We start from the raw sequence: 25,463 nt of genomic DNA, 5'->3' as shown, positions 1-25,463 counted from the left end.
TCAATACAAGCAGGTTCATGTCGCAATTCTTGACGTCATAACTTGAGTGACGGCACGTAAATAGAGTCGTTGTAGCGGGAGCAATCTCTCTATTTTATTTTTTTTTTCTTGCGGGGATTAAGTGAAGAGCTGGCTGTCATGGTTAAACATGAAATTTGCGATGACAGCCAAAGGGTGGACTGGCTGTGTGGGATAATGGCCCGGTGAATAAATCATGGGGAATTGGCACTGGGATGCGGGATGTGGGACGAAGAAGGGGGGGGGGTGAGGTAGAGATTGAGGAAAGATATCTGGAGATGGTCTTGGGACTGCAGGAGTGAGATGCAGCTTGCAGCAGTGTGCACGTGTGTAATGCTGTATGAGTGTGCATGTCTAGCATTTGGTTTGTTTTTCTGTCTGTCTGTATGTCTGTGTGCTTGTGTGTGTAGTACAGCCGTATTTTTTTTTTTTTAGGTTGGAATATCGTGTTCAGATACATTGTATTTTGCTATGACTTGATTGGAAGAAGCCGCATGTATGATGAGCGATAAAAAAAAAAAAAAAAATATCAATTTGCAAAATGCGAGCAGGTGTTCTTTAGGCCAGCTTTGAAGCATGGTGGCTGTGATGAAATTTCATCACTTTTCTACATGGACATACGGTATGAATTACCTGGACAAAGTTTGATATTATTCAAGGTCTGGAGCAAAAATTGCTTGAGGTGGAATGAACGAATCTGTGATGAGCCAACTTTTTGCAAAATTGCCAAATTTTGACCGATCGTGTCATGTTTACGCTGATGGTGTCCAAGCTATTTTGCCCTCAGAAAGTTGTGTATATTCCAGTGGCAATAGTCTCAGTCGTATCCGGGCAATTACCCCCAGAGGGCAATTACCCCCCCCCCCCCCACTAAATACTGGTTAGTGGTAAGGCAAGAGTTAAGATTAGGGTTAGAGTTAGGTTTAGGGTTAGGAGTTTGGGTTACGATTTGGTCCAGGATTAGTGTGGATTAGGGCCAGGGGAAGGGTCCGTGGGTAATTGCATAGGGGGTAATTGCCCTAGACCCATCTCAGTGATCATTGGGACCATTCACACTTACATTCCAATACCAGAGTATTTTGTACTGTTAACGCAGTTTGTACACATGTACATTTGTTCCCTGCAAATACCACAGACTCACCCATGAACAGATTGACCTCACTTGAACCGGTGCAATTTGAGTCTCGATTTTTCTTCGTGTATATACCGGTGTGATTTAGATCACAACTTATTTTTTCTTGCCTGTGTATTTAAAGCGTGAACCAGAGTGCAAAAAAGTGTAATTTGAATCAAAATTCAACTCGTGCATTTTAGTGTGTGTGAATGACCCGACAGTAGTAGAGACAAAATGGAGAGAGGATATAGATGTAGATAGAGAGAGAGAGAGAGGGAGAGATTGGACAGCTGATGCCGCAAGAACGGACAGTGGTAGTAATGTCTGCGAACGGTGCAGCAGATATATAATGGGAGCCTAATGAGACGGAGAAAATAGAGCAAACAAATCGGAGGCTTGTGCAAAGTTTCGGTTTTGCAATCGCTCCAATTAACCAAAAAAAGTACACACAAGAATATATTGTCACATATCGTTCATACAACGTATGTGGTGGAGTGGTCACACACCTACATGCATGTACATTGGCTTGAAATGAGAGTGTGTATGGGAAACCAGTGTGTTCTCTAGAGGGTTATGATGCAGTTTTACTTCATTTTTGCCGTAGAGAGACAATAGGGATGTAAATGTCAGCTCCAGAGATTAATGTTTGTATGTAAAGTGTGTGTACATTTTTACAAATTATTCTTCTACAAAGATGACTAGAATTACATGCATGGCCAGGCCCTCAGGTTTTAGTACGAAAAAGATGTGCTAATACCAGAGGCTGAGAGGAGACCCTATGATATTTTGATACCATTGCTAAACTAATGGCAGAAAACTATTAAACCTTGTTGTCATATTTGATATTCATATGTTATGGGATAGAACTAAGCAGAAATTTGATTTTTCTGCCTGTCACTTCCATGAGACTTTTGGACGGACTGTGTGGGGGCGTATGGTACGATCCCGAAGCAGAGGGGCGTGTGGTATGATTTCGAACCAGAGGGGAGCCAGCCAGCGTTGAGTCAGGGCTGGCGCTGCGGTATTAAGCCCGTACCATGAGTTTATCAACAGGTGGTTCCACCAGTCAATCAGATTTTTTTTTCCAATTTTTTAATTGATGTAGAGATTCTGGCTGCAAGCGATTTTACCATATTTAGACTTAAAGGAGACAGAGATGATCTCCCTCTCTTTCTCTCTCCATCTCTCTCTCTCTCTCTTCTACTTCAGAATCTTTTTATGATAGTAATTAGTCCTTTTCACATGCACCCAAAGTTGATGGTTTTTGAAACTTGATATTTGCCTCAAAACTTTTAATTCTTGTATGTGAGCATACACAAATTGTTAACTCTTGCGATACGCATCATGATGCAATAATCGGTCCACTTTGATTAAAGCACAACAACAACAACAACAACAACAACAACAACAACAACAACAACAACAACAACAACAACAACAACACTGTTGCAATAATTTGCCCAACACAGCATGTGTGAACAGCATGCGAAAAACATGAATTTAGATCTCTAATCCCGCAAAGCATCTAGCAACACTAGGTTCGCACAATCGGATGCCCGGGGGTCACGCTCTAGTCATTGGTGTAGGCATGCGCAGTCTACAGACTCAATGCGCCGGATTTGCAGGCGAGTGATTTCTTTTGGTATGTGTGAATGGTGGCACATAAAATTGATTTTCAGTATGCAGAAGCCAATGACTTCTGTATAATGTGAATGGGGTCTAAAGAGTTGTGCGCAAGTAGTATGATAGAAACTGATAACCTCATTATCATGCAAATGAGATTGTGCATAAAAGGGCAGAAAAAAGTTGTGGAATGCGTAGTCACCTCGTCACCAAAATGCACCTGTTTTAGGGAGTTTGTGGAGAGTGGGGATATTGCAGAGACACAGTTTCGAAAAGCTCTTAATGACTAACACAATATGTCTCGTGGTAAAGCGTGTCTGATCTGAGTTGACTGCAAAGTTGGGACACGTGTTCGGAGGGTTTGAATGATAATGGCTTATCTTGCGTATGGTGCACTGTGGGAAATGTGATGTACCTATCCAGATTGTCTTTCACTTCAACACCCTCCCTTTGGAAGTGTTACGTTCTTGTTATGTTGAAAGACTAGAAATATCCCCCCCCCCCAAAAAAAAAAAAAAAAAAAAAAAAAATCATGCCTGAAAGAATCAACTTCCTGAATCTTGAGGATGTTGCAGAGTCTCGACTTTATTCAATATACTGTTGATATCCACATTGTGCATCACCTTGCAATAATGTTCTCTCTCAAAACAAGAGAGACGAAAATTGTAAGATTTTAAAAATTTTACTTAATGTGTAAATTACAAATTGTACCTGTTTAAAGGATTGGTTGTGTATATCAGTGCTTACCATGTCAAACACTGGCTCTTTTCGAGTAGAGCGTTTATAGATTTGCGAGGTTTGAGACACGAATTTTCAGAAGGTGTAGAGCCAGGTGTTTAGCTGCAGTTCACCTCTGTTTTGGATGCCCCAGGGGACAAAGGATGTCAGTTTTAACATGTGATAATTCCTTCCCCCCGCCCTACCGTCTCTTGCTGTGAACAGTTCTCACATTTAAAGATGCAGTTAGGATTTTGTAAAGTCACCGTTTGCCAGAACTAAAGCACACATCAGCTCATCTAGTGTCTGTAATTGGCAACTCATGGAGTGAAATTGTCAAACTATATTAAGGCTCTGACATTTGGGCTTGAAGGAGGTCTTGATCTACATTTACTATAAGCTGACTCATAATGGAGACATATTGCTGCAACTGATTTCTGATGCCGGTTGTTTAAAGAGGGTGAACCATGAAAAAAAAAAAAGAATTTGTGAAAGTTGTATTTATAAAGTAAATGAAACAGTTGAAAGATGAAATTCAAGTTGCATCATATTTGCCCATATTTCCAATTTCTACGATGGTTTGTGCTGGATTTTCTGTAGACTATAAAATAGATGACAAATTTATGCAACTTCACTCAGATTTCACAAAAAGTGGGATGGATCAAAAAAGAGAATTTCTTTAACTTGCTAAGCAGTAAAAGAAATATTAGAAAAATAAAATCTGAATCAAATGAAAGTGTGACAAAGTTGAAGGATTCTCTTTATACTTCAAGCTAAGTCAAAAATATTACTTTTGGTGCAAAGCTGTGACACAGGCATTATATTCAAATTCCATAAAAATTGTGTCACCTTCCCAGATTTGGAGCAGATTTTAAGGACCACTCACAAAAGACAGGTGTGATCTTTAAACTATAGGCGTGACACTTTTAACGTGTGTATGAAGAGGGGCAAGTGTGTAAAGAGGGACTACCCCTTTAGAAACCGTGAGATTGCCTGTAATTGTTGCAGGGGATTAAGGGGATTCGCCAGCTGGCAAGCAGACGTCTCTGTTCCAACATGCAATATGGTGTTGTGTCAAATTTGGGACTGTACTTTCAGTTCGACAGTGACCGCACCACTCTCTGTTTATCAATCAGTTGGCAAAGAACAATCAAAGTTGAGCTGAATGGATTGAGTCAAAGGCTTATATGCCACGTAGCATGTACATTCAATCATTTATTATTCCTAAAAAGTGGATGCAGTATTATTCATTGCCTTTATGTGTTGAAAATGTTGGCATGTATGACATCATTTACGGAATTACAGTGTATATTCCGGAGCATAATAAAAAGAAATGAACATGACGTTTTGTTAAAATCTTCACTATGTCTGGGAAGTTAGCTGGACGTAACATTGTGACTGTGACGTACCTGGACAAACAGATAGACAGAAGGGCAGATGGACAGATGAATGGGCGGCTGGATAGATGGATGGAGGGATAATAGAAATATGCTGCAAATGGATGGAGGGATGGACAGGATATATGAATAGATCAACAGATCATTAGATAGATAAGTAGATAGGTTGATGTAAATGTAATGGCATGCATCCATTGTTGTAATATGAGAAGCATACATGTAGTTCCTCTTGTATCGGTCAAGCATAGCTCTTATTTCAATTTGACCTCTACGGCTGGGTTATGTCATCCCCATCTATTGTGTGTGTCTGTGCATGTGTAAGTGTGTTCATCTGTCTGTGTATGTGTTCTGTTTTGTATCTATTGTGGGTCTTGTATCAATTTCCGAGTCACCCCATGTAAGGGGTAAGCCTAAGCATAAAGAAGACAACAACAAAAACAAATAGGGATTGGGGGGGGGGGTTGGAGATGAGGAGGAGGGATGTGACATACTGGGTATTGGCTTGGACTTGATGTCTTCCATGGAAAGAGCGGTCAGGGCAGTGACTCAATTCTGCTCCTTCAGATGAGTCTGTCCTGTTGGGACAAACATCCTGTCAGTTACACGTGGATAATTTCATTGCTTAGAGGAACTTTTCATCCCTGAACAGCATGGCCGTACAGAGAAATTTTAAACGATGTTTCACATGTCTTTGTCTCCATCTTTCTCTTGAAGATGTCTGATACGCTTTTGTGTAGGAGAAGATGTCTGGTGTGTTCCTTAGTCGCAGAAATCATATCAGGACAGTAAACCCCCTGAGGACAATTTCCCCCCAGCTAAACACTGGTTTGTGATTGGGTTAGAGTAAGATTAGGTTGGGGTTAATTAGGTTTAGGGTTAAAATTTGGGTGAGGGTTAGGATTAGGTTCAGGATTAGGGTCAGGAGAAGGGTCTAGGGTAATTGTCCAAGGAAAAATTGTCCTAGAACCCTCAGAAACATGATAAGTTGTGCCATCAGAGGCTCATAATCTACCATCAATGCTGTGTGATCAATTGCATGGTTGTACAATGATGGACTGAGACAGGCACGTTGAATAATATCCTGGAGACCGAACACAGCAGAGCAAGGAGTGTGTGAATGAAATCTGGAAATTTCTGGAGGAAGTTTTGGCAAGTTCAGCAGCAGTGAGTAATATATGACGCAGAGGACAGTGAGAGAGCCATCACTGTCACATGATTATGACATCTCGTATATGACAGTCATCATTTGTATCTCATACTGTATACAACATATATGGCATATATCTAACGAGTCTATTTTTTCCATGAATTAGGACTTTTTAAAACTGTTTTTCTACAGGCCTACAATTCTCTCAGGCCTGGCTTAATGGAAGGGTTAAAAAAAAACTTTCAAAACACATACCACCACTAAAAAAAAAATAAATAAATAAATGTAAAAAAAAATGTGGAGGAGCAGACAGCAGGGCCAGTATAGCAAGGGCACAGGAAATATGAGCAAGAACTGCCATAGCAGAAAATGTGAAAATTTGAGAGAAAAAGAGAAAGAGATTGAGAGATATATTAAAAGGGAAAGGAAAAGGAGATGGAGACAGAGAGGAAAGGGTAGATGGTGAGAGAGGGAGAGGTTGAGAGAGGAGATGCCCTCGTTAAAGAGGACGAACTGCTGGGCCACCATGGATGTTCCACAGATGAGAAAACAAGCTGAGTTTTTAATACATTCTTCAATTTGGTGATCCAAGGTATGGGGTAAAGCATTTGGGCACTGCATTTTAGCAGCTGGTACACTTGGCTGTGGATGTTTTACATGTCCTGTTGCTATAGCAACATCAGCTTTTATGTATGATTTAAGTGCAGCGTCTGGAAAAGTGTGGGAAAGTTGGAAGTGAGAAGAGTGGAAAATTTGTTAACTTTTTTTTTCTTTGACATACCTGTCTCAAATTAGCACACCTCTGTGATGGTTACTGGCAATATAATGTTAACAGTGTGGATGTTGTGAAGGATGAATGTTTAACAGTCTGTTCTGTGGTTTTTAGTTAATGCCTACCCTGGTAATTTTTTTTTTTTTTTTGGGGGGGGGGGGAGGGGGAGGGGGAGACAGAGCGTTGATGTTTCTGATTTGTCACATGGAGCATCGTCATTGTGCAGGGGTGTGGATACAGTAGGCCTATGGTGTGAATGAAGGGTGCAAGATCGATCCCCTTCCCCTACCCCACCCCTACCCCACCCCGCCACCCCCTTCCTATTGTATATGACCTCAGACTCACCCCAGACTTACATATCCTCCCAGATCTGCAGTGAAAATTTCACCAGAGGTTATGTATGGTGGGCATGGGCCGTCGTCGTGGTAGCTCTTTGTCATACATTCTAATAGATTTTCTGATGAGAGGTGTTCTCCAGACATTTTATAAACACAAGCTGCTGTACCTGCCCTCCCCCCCCCCCCCACCTTTGATGTTAAAGAGGTGTAAGAAAATTGGGAGAGATCAGGAGAGAGAGAGAGGAAAAGAGACATACAATACATATAACAGACAGACAGATAGCCAGACAGACACAGACAATTGACTGAAGGAAGGAGGTGTAGAACTGCTTTGATAGCAGAAATTAATTGGCAGTGATATGAACCATATTACAGACAGTCTCTTTTCTGCATGAATCTAATTTTGATTTTGTTGTGCTGCATGTGATTTGGTATAACAAATTGATAACTGTACGTGAGAGAGAGAGAGAGAGAGAGAGAGAGACGGAGGAGGAAGTTGTAAACCTGTTGTATGCTGTTGTCTTTGTGGCTGTAACAGGTTGTGATTGATATGATATGTTGTTGTTGGGGCGACAAAACGTCTTACACTGTATCTCAAAAACAAATATTCAATAGAGCAAATCACCCCCCCCCCCAAAAAAAAAAAAAAAAAAAAAAATGGCAGCCATAGCGCTGTGACAAATATTAGGATCACCTTTCCTTTGATATGCTGTTTTGGCTTCATTTGGGGGAGTAAGGCAACTAGGATTTGGACAGGACATTATTTAAGTGATAATCTGACAACTATCCAAAAGTTATTATCACCAGGATTTGAGATGCAAGGTCTAACAAATTATATAGTCATTTGGCAGCAGTCTGCAACTTTATCCAATAACTACTCCGTTGCACTAGCATGCCCGGGAAGGTTGTACATGTACAAATTGTAGTAGAAATCAACTTTCTGCCCTATACAACTCTTTGCCTGCTAATGCGTACAATTTGCATTCTAGTTCTGCGCAAGAGTATTCTCATTTTGCTACATTGAATGGAATAAATTTCTTTCTTCCCTGTAGTGGTTGGAGAATTGCAGAATCACCTACAAAGTATATTTTGGCTCCTGAGGACACAGGACACAATCAAAATGGTAAGCTCCAGTGACAGCCAGAAAAACTGATCTCATGATATACTTTTAAACAAGGAAAGGTGGACATACAACTGTATACGTGTGTTTCTGAAGGAGAACACTAGAAAGATTTCCTTAGATCGGAGTAGCGCCATCACAGAAATGTGTTTTATATGCAAGAATTTCAAAATGTCTCATTTCAGCATTTAGCTTCAATTTCTGGATCAATAATTTGATACAAACAAATTAATATGCAATAGCAGAATTAGCAGTGAAGATTGAGACAACAGCAAAATATTTGTCATGTATGGAGATGCATTGTAGCATACCTTCTCTTTTTTTTTCTGTTATGAGTCACATTCAAAAGAAAAAAAGGAGAGAGAAACATCTTTAATGCGTAGTTCTTCCCCAAATTCTATCTAATTTCATAATTCTATCAAATTCAGTTGTCTTGACTTTGAATTGCTTGTAACCAGGCGGTGCGGTTGGAGACCTCGGTGGACCGCGCCATCCGCTACATGGTCCTGGTGTCCTGCTTGGACCCCCACCAGAACACAGAGGAGACCATCATCCTTGGGGTGGACATCCTGGGTGGGGACCAGGCCACTGTTGGACTGGTCCTTCCCATCTGGGCCGACACCGGTATCCACATGGGCGGGGACGGAGGCTTCACCGTGACAACTGGTGACCAAGTCAACATCTTCAAACCCATCTCTATTCAGGCCATGTGGTAAGTGGTGATGATGGTGGTGGTGGTGATGTTGTTGATGGTGGTAATGATGATGATGGGGATGAATGGTGGTGGTGATGGTGATGATGATGATGATGATGGTGGTGATGATGATGATGATGATGATGAGATAGTGACAATGTTGATGGTGATGATGATGGTGGTGATTGATGGTGATGATGATGATGATGGGGATGAATGGTGGTGGTAATGATGATGATGATGATGATTAGATAGTGACGATGTTGATGGTGATGATGATGGTGATTGATGGTGATGATGATGATGACGATGATGGGGATGAATGGTGGTGGTGATGATCGATGATGATGATGATGATGAGATAGTGACGATGTTGATGGTGATGATGATGGTGGTGATTGATGGTGATGGTGATAATAGTGATGATGGCAGTGATCATGATGATGGTGGTGATAGTGGTGATTGTGATGGTGATGATGGTGATGGTGATCAGGTGATGATTATGATTGGTCATGATTATGGTGATGATGATGGCAATGACAGTGCTGACATTTTCTTCAGTATTTCCTCATTAAAAGTTGGATGATAATTTGACTAATGTTTAGACAGGGCTCCACACTAACTTTTATTTTTGATGGCCCAAAGGCAAACATCCAACCTTTTTTGGTGGCCCGATCGCGCCACCAAAATCTTCATCTCTGAAATTTTGGTGGCCCAACGTGCGTTTTTCGTGGCCCTGGGCCACCGGGCCACCGTTAGTGATTGAAGTGATTGAAGTACAACTGCATGAAGTCATGCAATTAGAGGAATACGTATTTCGCGCAAAGAATTGAACACATGAGTTGTATGATGTCATCTCCTGTTCAGTATATGCCAGGTTAGTTGACATGAGGAACATATGTAGATATGCATGTTTGATATTCAAATGTATATGATTTTGGAAAGTGCATACGCAATTACATACGCACATCATGTACTGTAAATGCAAACATTTTCGCAATACATTAATTTTTGCATATTTCGCGCTACTTCTGGCTAGTGCGAATTCTAAAACCCACAAAAAAATCTTCACAATTTTCTTTGCACATCTTAAATGGATTGACAATGGAGCACCATGAATTACAAGCCGTGAATATGTATTTAAAATTTGAAATTAATCACGTGAAAATATGGACATTTGCAGTATTATACATGTAATTACAAATTACAATTTCTGTGGTATATTAACATGTATGTATTATGTATGTATCAGGTCAGCCCTGCAGGCCCTGAACAAGGCCTGCGACGTGGCGCGGAAGCACAACTACTTCAAGGGCGGACTGCACATGACGTGGATCGGCTTCTACGAGAGCAGCAGCCGGTCCCCGTACCACTGCCTGACGGAGTGGGCCTACCTGCCGGACAACGTCTCGCCTCAGCGGGATGAGATTAACTATATCTACCACAGAGAGTGAGTAGCCCTATGGATTAGGGAGGGGGAAGATGGGGGATGGGGGTATCTGTTCATAGAGCTGCCAAGTGTAGGCCCTATCTGATCCTGTGGGATGCACAAATCCACCATTTATTGATGTCCTGAAAAAGCAACAAACTTTATATGTACAGATTATATCAGGGCTTGACACTAACTTTTTTCTCTGATGGCCCATTTTGGCCACTACAATCTTTTAATCTGTAATCTAGGTGGCCAGAAAGAGATAAGTAGTGGCCAAATAAGCAAACCTAGCAATCCATTTTGAATGTAATTTGCCCAATCAGACCTACCAAAAAATAACCTTTTCTGAAATTTGGTGGCTTTTAAAGCTTTTAAAAATTGATGTAATACATCATTTTTTGTTGGCCCCAGACCACTGGGCCACAACTACTCTAGAGCCCTGTATATATATATATATATATATATATATATATATATATATATATATATATATATATATATATACACATATATACACATATATATATATATATATATATATATATATATATATATATATATATATATACATACAATGTATATATATATTTATATATATTATATATCATGTATATGTACATCGTAAATGATTAAGATGAACTTGCTGATCAAATTGATGATGATGATGATGATGATAGTTACGTGTATAGTAAAGAAGATGATGAAAGGAGATATGTTGATGAATTCTCATGGTGACGGTGACTAGGACTATATGCTATCTGTTGATCTAATAGCACTGGCAAGTCAAATACAGTATGGTGAAAGTATAGCCTAAATAGCTTTATTTGAAATAAAATGCTGTAAACTGGAGTACAAGACTGATTACGTTATCATTGAATAGAAATGTTTAGTGTTCCTTTAAGCGAACATCTTTGAGAGAGAAACCTTTGTCGCAGATTATGTGAACCAACTGCCAACATTTTCGCACCTGATTACAAATTTACAGTACTTATGACTGTTGTTCGTGACTTATTTTGCAGCGGTCGATATTGCCCGACGGAGGATGAGCTGATCAGGCGCTTCATCTTCGTGAAGCTGAAGGAAGTCATGATCCACTCCGACCTGGAAGTCATCACTTGCAAGATGGTAGGTAGTGGTGTGGGTCACTGGGAGCACATCAAGGGGTGGGGTGGGGGGGGGGGGGTTGGGTTCAGGCGTATATTATTGCACTCTAATGTACAGCAGAAAAGAAGAAAAAAATAGTTCAATCCATATATATCATCTGGCAGATCAAAAAAACAAGTGAAAAACAAACATTGCAAGCAAGCCTTAATTTCTCGTGACTAGTGAAAAGTTCAATCTGTAGCATTTAGTTCACTTCAGTTCAATGACATTTATATCCAGCAAGCAATAAACGTTTGCATGGGTACAAATAACACATGGTCATCGTTAATCATACTGAGGGCACATATATCAAGGTCCTTCATGTGCAACAAGGCAATGACGAATTTGATATGCCTGCTGCCATCATTTCTGCACTTTGGTATTTCCTGAATTGAACAGCGACAAATAGGAGGGAAGTATAAAGTGCATGTCTTGGACAAGAAATCTATTCGGTTTCATTTGAAAGCAAAACTGGGTGAACCAAACTCCAACATCTGCCCTCATGACGTGTGCATGGGTTTCAGTGTGGTTCTAATTAATGGTTTTGTAAGCATCATTTACACGTTACGATGATGTTGCCCTGTGGGGTCCAGGGATTTCCTCCCGATAGAAACTCAGACCTTTGCGTGAGAATGATCATGGTATTGTCTCCCAATGCCACTTTCAATAATGATGGATGAATAAAAACAGAAACTGGAATTTAATATCCAGAATGATTATGTGTACAAACTAGTCACTGACAATCCAAGTGTGCAGAGGACACCCAAACTGTGCAATGAGATATTCATATTTTTATGCTTCCTCCACAAAGTGTTTCCAGAGGGGTTATGTTCGTGGAGTTGTCCGTCTTTCCGTCTGTAATTAATGCTTTTCCTTGGCTCGAAAGTGGCTCAAAGTATTGTAATTTAAATTGGTGTTTACATACATATTACTGGACAGTGATTATTTGCTTATCATGAAACTGTTATCTCACATGGGCAGGCTGTACTGTAGACCTGTTGGGGGAATGACTCTACATATTGGAGGCATACATACATTGTATGTACCAGGTGCCATACTGTCATTTCTCGATCTTTTGTGCTTCTGTGCTTAAAGACAGCCAATCCCTTCTGCATGCAAAATTTTGCCGTCCAGGTGATTTGATCAAGTAATCGTAATTCATGTTTTTCACTTTTGTATCATAATCTGTTCTCTACACCCCATACACAACATTGCACAGCAAATTATGGTATTTACATGTAACTTATTTCATGCCTATAAAAGCTCCAATGTTTTGTTTGTTGACTTAAAGACGGCCAATCCCTTTTGCATGCAAATTTTTGAAATATTGGTGAGAACACTTTGTAGGTATTGAAGAAAGCACTATTTGGAAAACTGTAAATTTTTAACTCAAGAGGGTCTTTATTTGTTCAGTTAAAGTGACCGTTCAGATTTGAATAATTTTTTGTGCTCCGAAAAAATTACCAATCTAAACTACTAATCTAGTTTTACAGACATGTGTGATGCACTTAATTGTACATGTAGTTTTTGTAAGTGGTGTGTTGTTATTTGCCATCGATAACAAAGTAAGAGAAGCTAGTGACTTCTTCTTTTCTGACAGCTTTAACATGCATATCTTTTGTTCGAAGTATAAGTATCATGTTACAACCACAGGAGGATTACAGGATTGTAATGTATGCAGCTGTGCCTAGTACACAGAATACGTTACGGTGAACGTTTGGTGCATTATTTGAATTTTAACAGCTCACAACCTTCACATATCATAGAAATGTTATATCTTTACAATAGTCTTGTTATTCTGGTGAAATATATCATGTTCTGTGCTATTTGGGAAGGAATGCAAAAGGGATGGCCCAACTTTAATATTCCTTCTGCTTTTCTCTTTTTTCTTTGCCTCTCCTCCCCCCTCCCCCATCCCCCCAAAAAAGTCCTTCAACATATTTGCATACCTTGTCTTGAATGTGATTTTCTTTTTTTCTTTTTTTTTTTCCCTTTTTTTTTGGCCAATAGCTCAGACAACAGCTGGAAAAAGAAATTGACAAGGACTTAACGGAATACCGGAAGTTCATTGACAAACAGATCATCACCATTTACGGCCAGCTGGACTCAGCATCACAAATCTTTGACCACATTTACCTTGTAAGTAGTTTGACATCGTTTGTTTTATCTTGTTTTTTGTCACATTCTAAATCTTGTGTACATTCCTTTGTGTCCTCTTGTTGCCTCTATTGCAGGTATGTGTCATCTAAGTGTTTTTTGTTTCCAAATTTTAAATCATGGTTCCAAACAGTGTTCCATTCTTCTGTTTGATGAATTTTTGGTCAAACATATCCTGTTGTCTGTGTTTGTATTGTGCAATATTTGTCCTCAACTAAGACTAAACAGTAGTGGTGTAGACCAATAAGCGTAAAGCGTCATTCACATTTTATGTGATATTTCCTCTAGGTGGCATGCTATGTAATATTGGGAATGTTTCAGCATGGATGTTGTGTGTTTGTTTGTTTGTTTTTCTAGAGAGAGAGAGAGATAGAGAAAGCATAAAGGAAGAACATGAACTCTTACAAGTATTGTATGTATAATGTCATTGTATTCCCTGTAGTATCAAATTGTATAATTTTTCTTCCTTCTTAAAGGTCACACAGATTATAATTTGAATAGAAGAGTGAACACTACATTGCTCAGTAGCCACTTGTGTATCACTATAAGCCCAGTTGCATTCAGTCAGAGTAAATAGAGAAACAGGCAGCGGACTGTGGTTTGACTGTTCCCTTTGATTTTCCAGGGCTCAGAGTGGAATGCTTCAAATCTGGAGGAGTTAGAAGCAAACGGGTGAGTCAAAATGTGCATCTCATTTTCGTATTCACGCTTCAGTTGGTGTTTCTTCATTGAGTGTCATAGAATTGGTTTGCATCATGCGTTTATTTTCCTTACTTTTTTCTTGACAGTTGTTACTATTTTTATTTTCTTTTATCTCCTGCATTTAATTCATGTTCTGTGTTATTTCCTCCAAAATATCATAATGGCGATCACTGTGTAATGTATCACTCTTGCATCATTTAGCTTTTAGATCCACTCTATTCTAAACACTTTAGTTCATATATTATGTAGTGACACGACATGTGACCTGCCACAACAAAAGGATCCGAAAGTTGCTGACAGCTTTAAAGCGGAGAAAATCGAGTTTGAAGCCAGATCATCAAAATCGGTCAAAACCATCGAATGTCTGTTTTTTGCATAATTTTGTAGTCTAATGTTTCATCTATCATCTGCTGAAATTTTGAAGCTAAGTTATCAAAGGAAAGGCAAAAATTGTCGATCATTCAGTGGAACAGAAATGTGTCTGAAGATTTGGATTTAGTGCCGTGTCTGAAGAATTGGATTTAGTGCCGCAGATAGACTCTGTCCCGAGAAACGAGGGAGTGATCTTATTGGTCAGTACGTGGCATCCTGGTTACTGAGTGGTCGTGCGTAGACCACTGGTGCAAAACTTGAATGAATATTGCAGAGATTGCTTTGAGCAAACCTTTTATTGTCAAGAGGTGAAAACTATCTTACCTCCCCTTGATCACAATTGTGTCGGAAGGAAAACTTTGCCGATTTCCCAGCCCACTCAACAAGCTCTCATAAAATCATCGATATCTCTGCAACCTAGTACTTTTATGAGTCATGTTATAAATGAAATTAAAGCAGAAGAGTAAGGGAATAATATCTTGTCATTTTCAGAAAATCGACCACCCCCGACTTTCGGATCCTTTTGTTGTAGCGGGTCACATGTACATATTACCTTCTTTTAATTTGCATTCTTATTACAACATGTGAGCAACGGGGTTGGAAATGATAGTTTGGTTGAGGGTGGGCCACAAAACAGTGTGACCAACGTAAATAGTGCCTACTGGAATTCATTGCCTTTGCTACACATGTTCTATTTCTTGAGAGTACGGTAGGTTGTTTTTCATAGAGAGCACCATAGTGTAGCAAATGAGTCGTTAGACTTTTAACCCCTTGAGGACTAGTCTCGAGTATACTCGGGAAAGTGTCTATGGGAAATGCGTGTTGTAGCAAAATCAGCCCGTCCTCAATGGGTTAAACAGGACATCTGAACCCTTCCCTGTGTGCTTCTCTCTGGACAGGATGTGTAACCCTGTTGGTGTCTCTCTCCTCATAAGAAAATTGGTACCTGGTCTTTGGGTAATGATAACTGCAAGGCCCTGCAGAGGAAAAGTCATTTCAATGAAATGTTATTAGTTCAGTTCTTATTCCAGCTCTTTATCTTACTTTTTTGCTTATTATCTTCAAACTTATTATCATCAAACACCATCATTATCATCATCACCACCACCACCACCATCATCACCATAACCATCATTATCATCATCACCACCTCCACCACTGTCATCATTACTAATGTTTGCCCCTCTTTTAATGTCACAGGGTGGGCTACATCCTCAACATTACCAAAGAGTGTGACAACTTCTTCCCGGACCGCTTCCAGTATTGCAACATCCGTCTCTATGACATGGAGGTGGAAGACCTCCTACGACACTGGGATACCACAAACCGCTTCCTGGCCAAGGCTAAGTGAGTATCCGAGCATCTCTCCAAAAAACAAGAGATTCCAAAAAAAAGAAAGAAAGAAAAAAAAGACGATTAAGAATATGTTTCATGCTAATGAACAAAAATCTGTTTCTTTAGTTGGGGGAATGATTCCTTTAATTTGGTCCCACCATGCTTTGAAATGTTGCAGGAGTTAAAAGTAGTATTCAAGGAGTGTTGTTGATGTACTTTGGTCAAACACAGCTCAAACCCTGCTGACACTGAAAAGTAAAGACAGGGACTGACTGATATTATCAGACTGATAGGGGTAAGAATGTTGAAGTGTCCAGTGAGTGGATGGGGACACCAGAGTCTTTTCTGTTTATAATATTGTAGTGACATGTCAAACCATGAATATTTGGAGAATATCATGAGAAAGCTGCCAAGGATGTTCAAGGAGGGTAATGACCACAGTAAGAAACAAAAGGTCACATCATATTTCATCACATTTTTGTTTTGTTTTGTTTTCCTCCATGAACAACAGAGAGGCGGGATCCAAAGCACTTGTACATTGCAAGATGGGCATCAGCAGGTCAGCCTCAACGGTAAGTGTTGCAGGTTAAGACATTGACTATCAGTATTCTATTCAGTCATATAAAGTGCTACTTAAATATCAGACACTGTCTGCTGGTGCAGCTATCATGATCCTTCATCCTGTACTGTGGGGGAAAGTGAAAATATGTGAAATAATTTGGTGATTACAATTTCAGTTTGGCAATGACAAAATAGCAAAATATAAGTTAAAAAGGTATGCCGATGATATTCCAATCTGAGAACATATCCAGTTGTGGTTGCTATGTAATACTTTATAAATAATTTCAAATTGGGGTCAAAGCAGTATCCATCTTTCGTCCGCATGAGAGTGAGTGGCATCCAGCTTGTTTAGAAATGCTACTGCTAGGGCATGGTCGATAATCACATAACATTGTACCTAACCACTGCTGAATGGGAAGGTGCTCCAAGAATAAAGGTTGGGTGCTTCGATCTAAAATACTTCACACTTTTGATCTCAAAATACAGTTCAACCTTAATCAGCCACGTCAGGACTTGCGGGTGTCTGGGATAAGCAATTTGGCTGGATAAGAGAGATACATTTATGCTCAAATACAGCAGCAGGCTTTTAACAAGTGACAGTATATATCGCTCTCTTGATGACCTAGCAGCTGTCTGTAAAGAAGAAAAAGTGCTGATAAAAGTGTCTCAAATTCTGGCAGTAACTATAACTCGATAATCTCTGCCGTGAAAGCAAAATGTTGATTGTTTAATGTCCATTTCTGTGGGTCTATTTCACTCCCTGGTCTATAAACAAGTGATCATTATACTAATCTTTCAACTACAAGCATGTAGCGGGATTAAGTTACAGTCTGCTGCAATGAGTGGAATATGTCCCGCTGTGTATTTGCACGAGAATTGTTGAACATGTGTTTGTTTTGAGTGAGATTTGGCACTAAAAATACATGAAAACATTAAAAAAATATCAGCCAGTCAGCGTCCGGATAACCGAGAGATCTGGTTAATCAATTTCTGTATAATTGAGGCCGGACTGTACTCCAGAACAGCTCATTGCCTCCTGGCATATCACATCAACCAGATGAGTTCTTGGGAGATCCTTGTGATGTACTGCAAGCAAATTCCAAATGGTGAAAGATGAATTTTGAACCCTTCAGAGAGCTGTGTTTTACCTTTTAACATATGCTGCTCTTAACCCTCTCCCCCCTGCAACCATCACACTGTCAGGTCATCGCCTACGCCATGAAGGAGTACGAGATGACGCTGGAGGAGGCGCTGCGGTACGTTGACGAGCGACGTCCCATCATCAGACCGAACAAGTCCTTCATGAAGCAGCTCCAGATCTACGAGGGCATCCTGTTGGCCAGGTGAGTGAGTGCTCGGTCCCAAGTCGTCAGTGGAGGAACCAGTGTCGTCGTCGTTGTCTAGCCCCAAGGGTGTAAAGAATGGTAAACTTGGCATCACTAGGGTTATGATGGAGTCATGCTCCTCTGGAAGTGCAAGGGCTAATAGTAAAGATGGTACTCTGGGTAGATGTTGTATTAAAGGTAGGGGATACCTTTTACCGACCTCCCAAAATGCAGCAAAACATTAAATATGAACCTCAGGGGACTTGTTTAGGCCACTGCTGAGAAATTTGGAAGTCAACAGTTATCTACAATTTGAATAATGCACAAAACTCAACTACTCAGTAGTTCTGTGTGTCAGCCACACTTAAGCCTTTTTGTTGCAGTCTTCTGTATTTTTTTTTTTTATCTATAAACACAAATCTAAAAGTATAAGAGCTGATGTAATAACATATAGAGTGTGTGGCAAGAATGTATATAGAAATGTTTGTAAGTTTTGATGAACTTTCTTCACAAAATATACATGATGGACACACATGCAGTACATGGGTCTGCAAAGGTAGCCTAGCAATGTACTGGAATTTACGGTGAGCCCCGAAAAAATTCAATTCAAAATCTAACGGTCAATAAGAATGTACTAAATGTTACCTTCCACTTTCAATACTTTATGGGAGTTTCTAAAATGATACTCTCTTCAACATACCACTGTATTATACAACTCTTCATTTAAGGCATGCAAATGGGATTCCCTACCTTTAAACCAATCATGGCACACATACAGAAGAGTCAGGAACAAGAAAACACTTGCATTGTTGACAATGCCCAACAATGCAACATTCATGATGAGATTACACCTCTAGGAGATTTCTTTGCATTCATGAACAAGTCTGTTCTGTGCATTTGTATAATTGCTGGTAATTGACTGTGAATGCTACTCCATCCATTTCCTCTGTCGTCCTAAGATCATTGCCTATCCCTAACAACAGTGCTGAAGAGATCAAACAGAGTGGTACTGCCATCTCCTGTCTCTATTCATCATGCCGTCCCAGTTTGTGTCCGACTATTTTGTGCTCACATACGCTGCAAGTAGTATTGTGCTCGTAGTGCTATTATGCCACGTATCCTCTTTACTTCAGTTACATTCACATTTAATATAATATTTTTGACAGAACTTAGCCTTAACATTCATTTGATATCACACAATTGGGGATGGGTGTTACCATGCATGGGTAGGTGTGCAGGGTAGTGTCACTAGTTCAAGATTTCAGAATTGGTGTTGTATTCTCTTTGCAGCCGCAATAGGCACAAGATGTTCCGTAGCAAGTCCGACAGCTCCCTGAGCCGCAGTGGGTCGGCCGAGAACCTCGCTCAAGATAAGCCCTCAGAACCATCCACTCCTGATGACGCTGGCCGCGGCCTCGTCAGGAACAAGTCGTGGTGTACCAGGGACAGTAAGCAGACCCTGGACTCGCCAGAAGGTGCCGCCAGTGGAGCCTCTTTCACCATCGGGCCAGACCCTACCCATCTTGGTGCAGGAGGGTTTACCACCGGTGGCAATGATGATGACGACAAGGAGAATGAGGGGGATGATGAGTGTAGCGAAATCAGGATTCCAGTACTGACCACGAGACCAAGTTCCATTGTGAAGCAGCAAAAAGAGGGAACTCTGGCCCCTGGTGAAGTGCCTTTCCTTACCCTCGCCAAGCGATCAGAAGAACCCACTTCAGGGACACCGTCAACAGTACTGTCAGCAGAGGATGAAACAGGCAATGGCGAAGGCTCCGGCTCAGAGGATGTTGTCCTGAACACAAACAACAACAGTGCAAACGAACTCTCATTCGATGGCTCGGAGGAAGGGTCAGCGGAGAAGTACCAGAAGATCAGCGTGAGATCCAAAGTCACTGAGATTGAGAGCAGCGTGATGGGCGCGATGGAACCCTCAAGGAGCGAGAGCGAGGGAGGGGATGGTGATGAAGGGATGGAGGACTCGATGATTGGGGCGTACCAGAGGGAGGCCATCCCCTGGAACCCTGGCACTGTACAACGACAGAAGGAGGAGATTGAAGGCAAGATGAGGGAGGGGAGTCCTACGTCAGCTGCGCCCACGAAGTTTGGAGAGGATGCCAAGGGTGAAGATGAAAGTGAGGCAAAGGAGGAGGAGAAGGGAGAGTCAACAGATGATGTGTCCCAAAAGGATGAGCTGGCCTCATCCAAAGAGACAGGGCGCAACGAGAAAGAGACAGTGGACTCTTGTCAAATCCTTCTCAGCACCTCAGAGGATAGGACAGGAATTGAAGGGCACCAAGAAACGAGCAACGGACATTCTGTCCAGCGTGTGAACGGGGAAAGTTGCAATTTAGAAGACAGAGGGGAAGAAAGTGCTGCTATGGACACGGGCGAGGCGAGTCCAGGCGACATCACCGACACGGCAACTTTGTACACAACATCAGGCGAAGAGATACAGCTCTCCATGGGGATCGTCAGCCGCCACAAGAGAGAATTTGAGCAAAAGACAGGGCAGCAGCAGCAACAGCAGACAAAAGTGGAAGCAGCTGCTGGCAGACAGGATGCCCAGGAAAAACCGGAGGAAGAGCAAGAATCTTGCGAAGAGAAGGAGACTGCAGATGCTGTGCACACCGATGAATGCCAGACGGGAGATGGGCAGGATGCAGATGCTGCTACCGGGGAAGTCCTTGAGGTTGCGTACCCTGACGAGGGAAGCACATGGAAAGTTGGGGATGTGCGACGCCACACGATGGAGTTCGAGGAAAAGATGGATATGGGTAAGCTCACAACAAGATCTCTGATATACATTATTCATCATTACTAATATCCAAGTAGAGAGTACATGAAGCAAAATAAATTCAAGACTCATTGTAATAACATGACAAGATAATTTGATGAAACTTCTTGGACGATAATGTGGTATTTGTGCTGTGAGAGTGTAATTAGGGTAGTTCGTGAAAGTTTGCTAAGCAGCCTATATCTGAAATTTTAATCTTGAAGACATCAAATTTTTCACTTGAATCACTGCTTCTGACACCTTAAAAGTACAATTTCAAAATGTATGCAACCAAGCAGAATAAAGAAATCAGATGTCTGAAATACCTTTATCCAACAATACAAATCTCATTGACCTCGAATGACATTGCTGTTGGCAGTCTGGAGGTGTCTCTACATTGTGTATGTTATCTATGCACGGCAAAGACGTCTTGTAACACTGACTTTCTTTGCTTTTGTCGTCCCATATCGGTCAAACCACATCCACAACCACATCGGTCATTCCACATCGCAGCCTCCACGAGTCCAACCAAGAGGGCGTCCTTCCGAATCGGCAGTGAGGACGAGAAGCTCACGCCGGACGAGGTCAGGAAGATCAAAGACCTGGAGAAGATCCAGCTTACGTCGCCTGCAGCGGACGCAGAGGTGTGCCCAGATCCAGATGGCTCCGGGGATTCTGATCAAGGTAGGGTGCTTGAAGCCATTGTCTTGATTGGGAAACTGTGCCTTTCAATGTTTTTTTAAAGAGATACTGTAAAACACGATATATTCGCGGCATGAATTTTTCGCGAATTGGAGCCGACGGCCTTTTTTGCGTCATGAAATTTTCGCGAACTGCCTGCCACTGGCATTCAATCTTTAGTGTAGACAAGAGCTTTCGCGTGCATTTTAATTTTGCGAATCTTCGCGCTCGCAAAATTCGCGAAATTAAAATGCACGTGAACATTCCTCGTTTTACAGTACATGTATGTAGCACCATACACATGTTGTGAATCATCATCTTCATTACACACTCATTATATGTGCCGTATTACTTCAGTCTATATTCATATATATGTGATAAGTGTTCACCTGTGACAAACAGTTGCACTGGTTTGATGGGCAAGGAAAAGAATACAAATTCTTAGGAGGTCTGCACATGTGATCCATCACAAGATAGTGTATTTTAAGCAAGCGCAGTGTGATTAGGAACTCTCCTCCCCACAAATTCTCTGCTATTCATTTGTGTTGATGAATCCATCGTATGCAGTAGGGTTCGTATCATTTCCTGTAGATTTGCTTGTTGAGCCTCCAGGTGGTGTTGATATGAGCAAATTTTCACCTTGATATTGTGATATGACCCAAACCATGCTGCTTCATAGTCTCTGGACCTTGAATTTACTAGCTACAAAGCCTCTATTAATGACTGTTTCAGAGAGATTGTATCATTCCCACATTGTATATCTCATCCTATGATTTGTAACAATCTTTCTAGGAGAGTCTGGTGGAGTTGTGAAAGTCTCTGATCGAGTCAAGAAGTTGGAGCTCAAACGCTGCGCGTCCATCGCCAAGATGTCCAATGAGAAGGTGGCAAAGCAACGATCAACAAACGGCAGCGACAAGCAAACATCACGATGGATGCACCCTGCCAAGGAGGCGGCCACACACCATGAAACTCCTGTACCAGAGACCGGGGCCCAAGGCTCAGATGCACATCAGCCCGGAGGGGATGAACCTTTAGTGCAGCTGAACCTGGATCACGTTAGACTCTTTACCAACCAACTTGAGGGCGACTCATCGCTCCGTGCTCCGACGGAAGTGAAAAAGGTGTCGCGGAAGAGCGAGTCAGACAAGGACAGTGTGACGTCGGCACATCCATCGCAGAGTAAACGACTGCATGGACCCTCGCATCCACTCAACAAGCTCGGAAGCAAGGGCGGAGCCAGCAAAGGGGGCAGTAGTCGAGGAAAGTTCTATAGTACCATGTGATCTGAAATCAGTGTTGCGTCTTCCATCCGCCAACGAAAGAAAGTGCTCTGTCAAAATTTTTGTGTGTGTGCGCTGTCCGTGTTCTTGTCGTGACCATGAGATGTGGACGTACCACTTGACTCCTTTGTGTCAATGAGGTAAAAAAGATGAATTGCAGCGGCTGCCGCTCTGTCTGGCATAAATGCCATTTTAATCAACACGCGATGTAATTTGTTCACTGACACAACTCTGCTCTGCATCATAATATAGAATGTTACGCTTCTGTGTGTATAAAGCATTCAAAAGTTTAATCTCTCAATCTCTCTTTAACCTCTCAAGGGTGTATAATGCCCGAGGAATCTCAGGCTGGTAACTGTACGAAAGGTGCGCGACGGAAGAGCCAAAGCAGTTGTCTGTGGAGGTATTGGGGCAACTGGCAGAGCAAAATTTCTTCGCCTTTTCTTCACTTGTGAAGCGTGATGGCATGTGAATGTGTATGTATGGTGTCTGCTGTGATGTATTGATGCAGCTTGAAAAGCAGCGTCGTGATGCAGTGTTGCCCTTAAATTGTCTCATCAGTCACAAATGAAGTGGATACTCAGAGGATTTTGCAATATAGTGAAATTTGAAAGAAAAAAAAAACTTTATACACGAGCTTGGCTAATGCTTTCCTAACTTGTAGAGGACGAGTCCCAAGAATACTCGGGCAGGTGTCTCTAGGAAATGTGTGTTATAGCAAAACCAGTTTGTCCTCAACAGGTTAAAGGCAAGGTTGGTTTCCGTACAAAAGGTTCTAACATGAAGCATATTAATCTCTTCATAGGCTCATGGACACCACTAACGATAATGATATTGTGCCAGGATTTAAATAGCTTTACATTGGAGAGGAGAAAAAAGAAAAACAACTAATAAACACACACACAAAAGAAAAAAGAAAGTTTTATCTGCGAGTATGTAGTCTTCAGTTTTCTCATTGTTGTTCCTATACATGTGATTTGCTGGTGTTGTTTGTAGTGTAAAGTGTACAATTGTTTGAGATACTGAAATATTGCTATTGTATCCTCTTAGAGCTCTGGAGCCGTATACGGTCATAAGTACTGTGTGTAGTAAAGCAAATCTTCCATCTTTGGACATTTGAAACAGCACTACTTTGATGGATGATAAATCCAGATAAATCCAGAGTCAGTGATGATGAAGAATGTCTGACTTGAGTTTTGATACCAGCTCATTTGACATGATGTTTAAATGTGCTCCTTTTGCTAGCGGCAAATGTTCGGACCCTAATGAAACCCTTGTCTTTGCCACTCTGTCCAAGATTTGTGCAGTTGTCAACGGCCTTGAACTGGAATAGCTGGATGTTGTTCAGGAAATATTGCTTACGTTTTTGCAAAGTCATGGATATGTCAAGTGCCAAGGGGATGATGGAGAAGTCAATAGGGGCATGAGATGAGGGTAGGGGGGCAGTAATGGAGAGGCTCACAAATGTTTTAGACTTTATTTTTCAGCTTTTACTCCTCCATAGATAATTTCGAACTTCACCCTAGATTTTTTTTTTTTTTTTCTGATCCAGCAGCAAACCAGATAAATGCAAAGAGTTGCCCTGCTGTAGTCAAAGAAATGTGTACAAGCGCGTTTGGCCAGAATTTGATCATTATCTGTTTTTCACAGATGATCATACCAAAGTTATTGCTTTTTGGGTTTTTCTTTTATTTCCTTCTCATTTCCTTCTGTTTGATTTTTGGAGCATGTGGAAGCATGACAGTGGGTACATCTGAGAAACCCAGTCCAGATTTGTATTAGGTCTCTAGCCTTAATCCAGCACAGTGTTAACATATTCTTTGTAGAATAATACATTTGGTTGTTTATTCAATTGGTTTATACACAGTTGGTTATGTTGGTAATCTGTCTGAGCAGAAGGAGGGATCAAACTTACAGGCTTGTGAAAAGACTATTAAAGTTTGAGAAAGCAAAGGCAAGAATGCTTAGTCCTATCGTTCATGTTGAATTGGCATCGAGAGATCTTTTCCGCATTCAGTGTATTACCAGACATAATGGGGGATATATTCTCTGTTTTGCTCTTGAGATGACTCGTAATCTAGCTGTCATATTTCGATTCTCTCCTTCAGGGAGTATTATGTACAGCCGTGTAACAGCCGTGTTTGTATGATGTAATGTATGTATCCATTTGATGTACAAATCTCAACTCTTCCATGAGTACACATTCTAACTTTAATCATCAAGGTATTATGTCCCTTGACAGTATGAATAGGAGAAAATTGTTGAAGATGTGAAAATGTGAAAATACATGTCTAGTAAGCGTACATCATGAATAACAAATTTGAGCATTTCTTGTCACAATGTCATGTAGGTAACTCTAATGTGTAGCTTTAACGGCATATTTATTTGCTATGGTGCAGAATTGTCATGGCAATAATAATGACTTTTGTATTTAATTCATTGATAGATTTTACCATGAATTTTATTCACTCACCCCTCCCCATTTGATTTTTAGCCTCTGATTTAGTATTTATAGCACACAAATGTAGTGTGATAATGATAATATTAATGAAAAATGTGTCTTGTTTCTTACAGTAACTCCTTTTGTCAGTCATTTATACAAAATGAACAAGAGAATGACAATTACCTCACACATACATCATACACACTTATTTTTGGTGAGTTTTTGTCAAAAACTGTGAGAGTTGCTCAATGCGCTTTACTTTGATTTCCCACAGGAACTGGGTCATTTTCTCACGCATGCCTGTACATGA

At 40.9% G+C, this 25,463-nt stretch overlaps 1 protein-coding gene across 1 annotated transcript in view; it reads left to right on the top strand.

Annotated features, from left to right (window-relative positions):
• LOC140227807 (uncharacterized) overlaps positions 1-24,164 on the top strand; it is a 67,281-nt gene extending 43,117 nt beyond the window's left edge. Inside the window, exons 4-15 of the mRNA XM_072308203.1 lie at positions 8,179-8,249; positions 8,705-8,958; positions 10,193-10,390; positions 11,392-11,497; positions 13,526-13,654; positions 14,298-14,344; positions 15,947-16,093; positions 16,593-16,653; positions 17,846-17,985; positions 19,258-20,747; positions 21,260-21,430; positions 22,220-24,164. Of these exons, the coding sequence (XP_072164304.1) occupies positions 8,179-8,249; positions 8,705-8,958; positions 10,193-10,390; positions 11,392-11,497; positions 13,526-13,654; positions 14,298-14,344; positions 15,947-16,093; positions 16,593-16,653; positions 17,846-17,985; positions 19,258-20,747; positions 21,260-21,430; positions 22,220-22,713 (3,308 nt within the window). The 3' untranslated portion in view covers positions 22,714-24,164. The remainder of the gene's footprint in view (positions 1-8,178; positions 8,250-8,704; positions 8,959-10,192; positions 10,391-11,391; positions 11,498-13,525; positions 13,655-14,297; positions 14,345-15,946; positions 16,094-16,592; positions 16,654-17,845; positions 17,986-19,257; positions 20,748-21,259; positions 21,431-22,219) is intronic.
• Positions 24,165-25,463: the final 1,299 nt, after the last annotated feature.

The sequence above is a fragment of the Diadema setosum genome, chromosome 4 (genome assembly GCF_964275005.1).
Source record: "Diadema setosum chromosome 4, eeDiaSeto1, whole genome shotgun sequence".
Lineage (NCBI taxonomy): Eukaryota > Metazoa > Echinodermata > Echinoidea > Diadematoida > Diadematidae > Diadema > Diadema setosum.
This window is presented reverse-complemented; position numbering and strand designations above follow the sequence as displayed.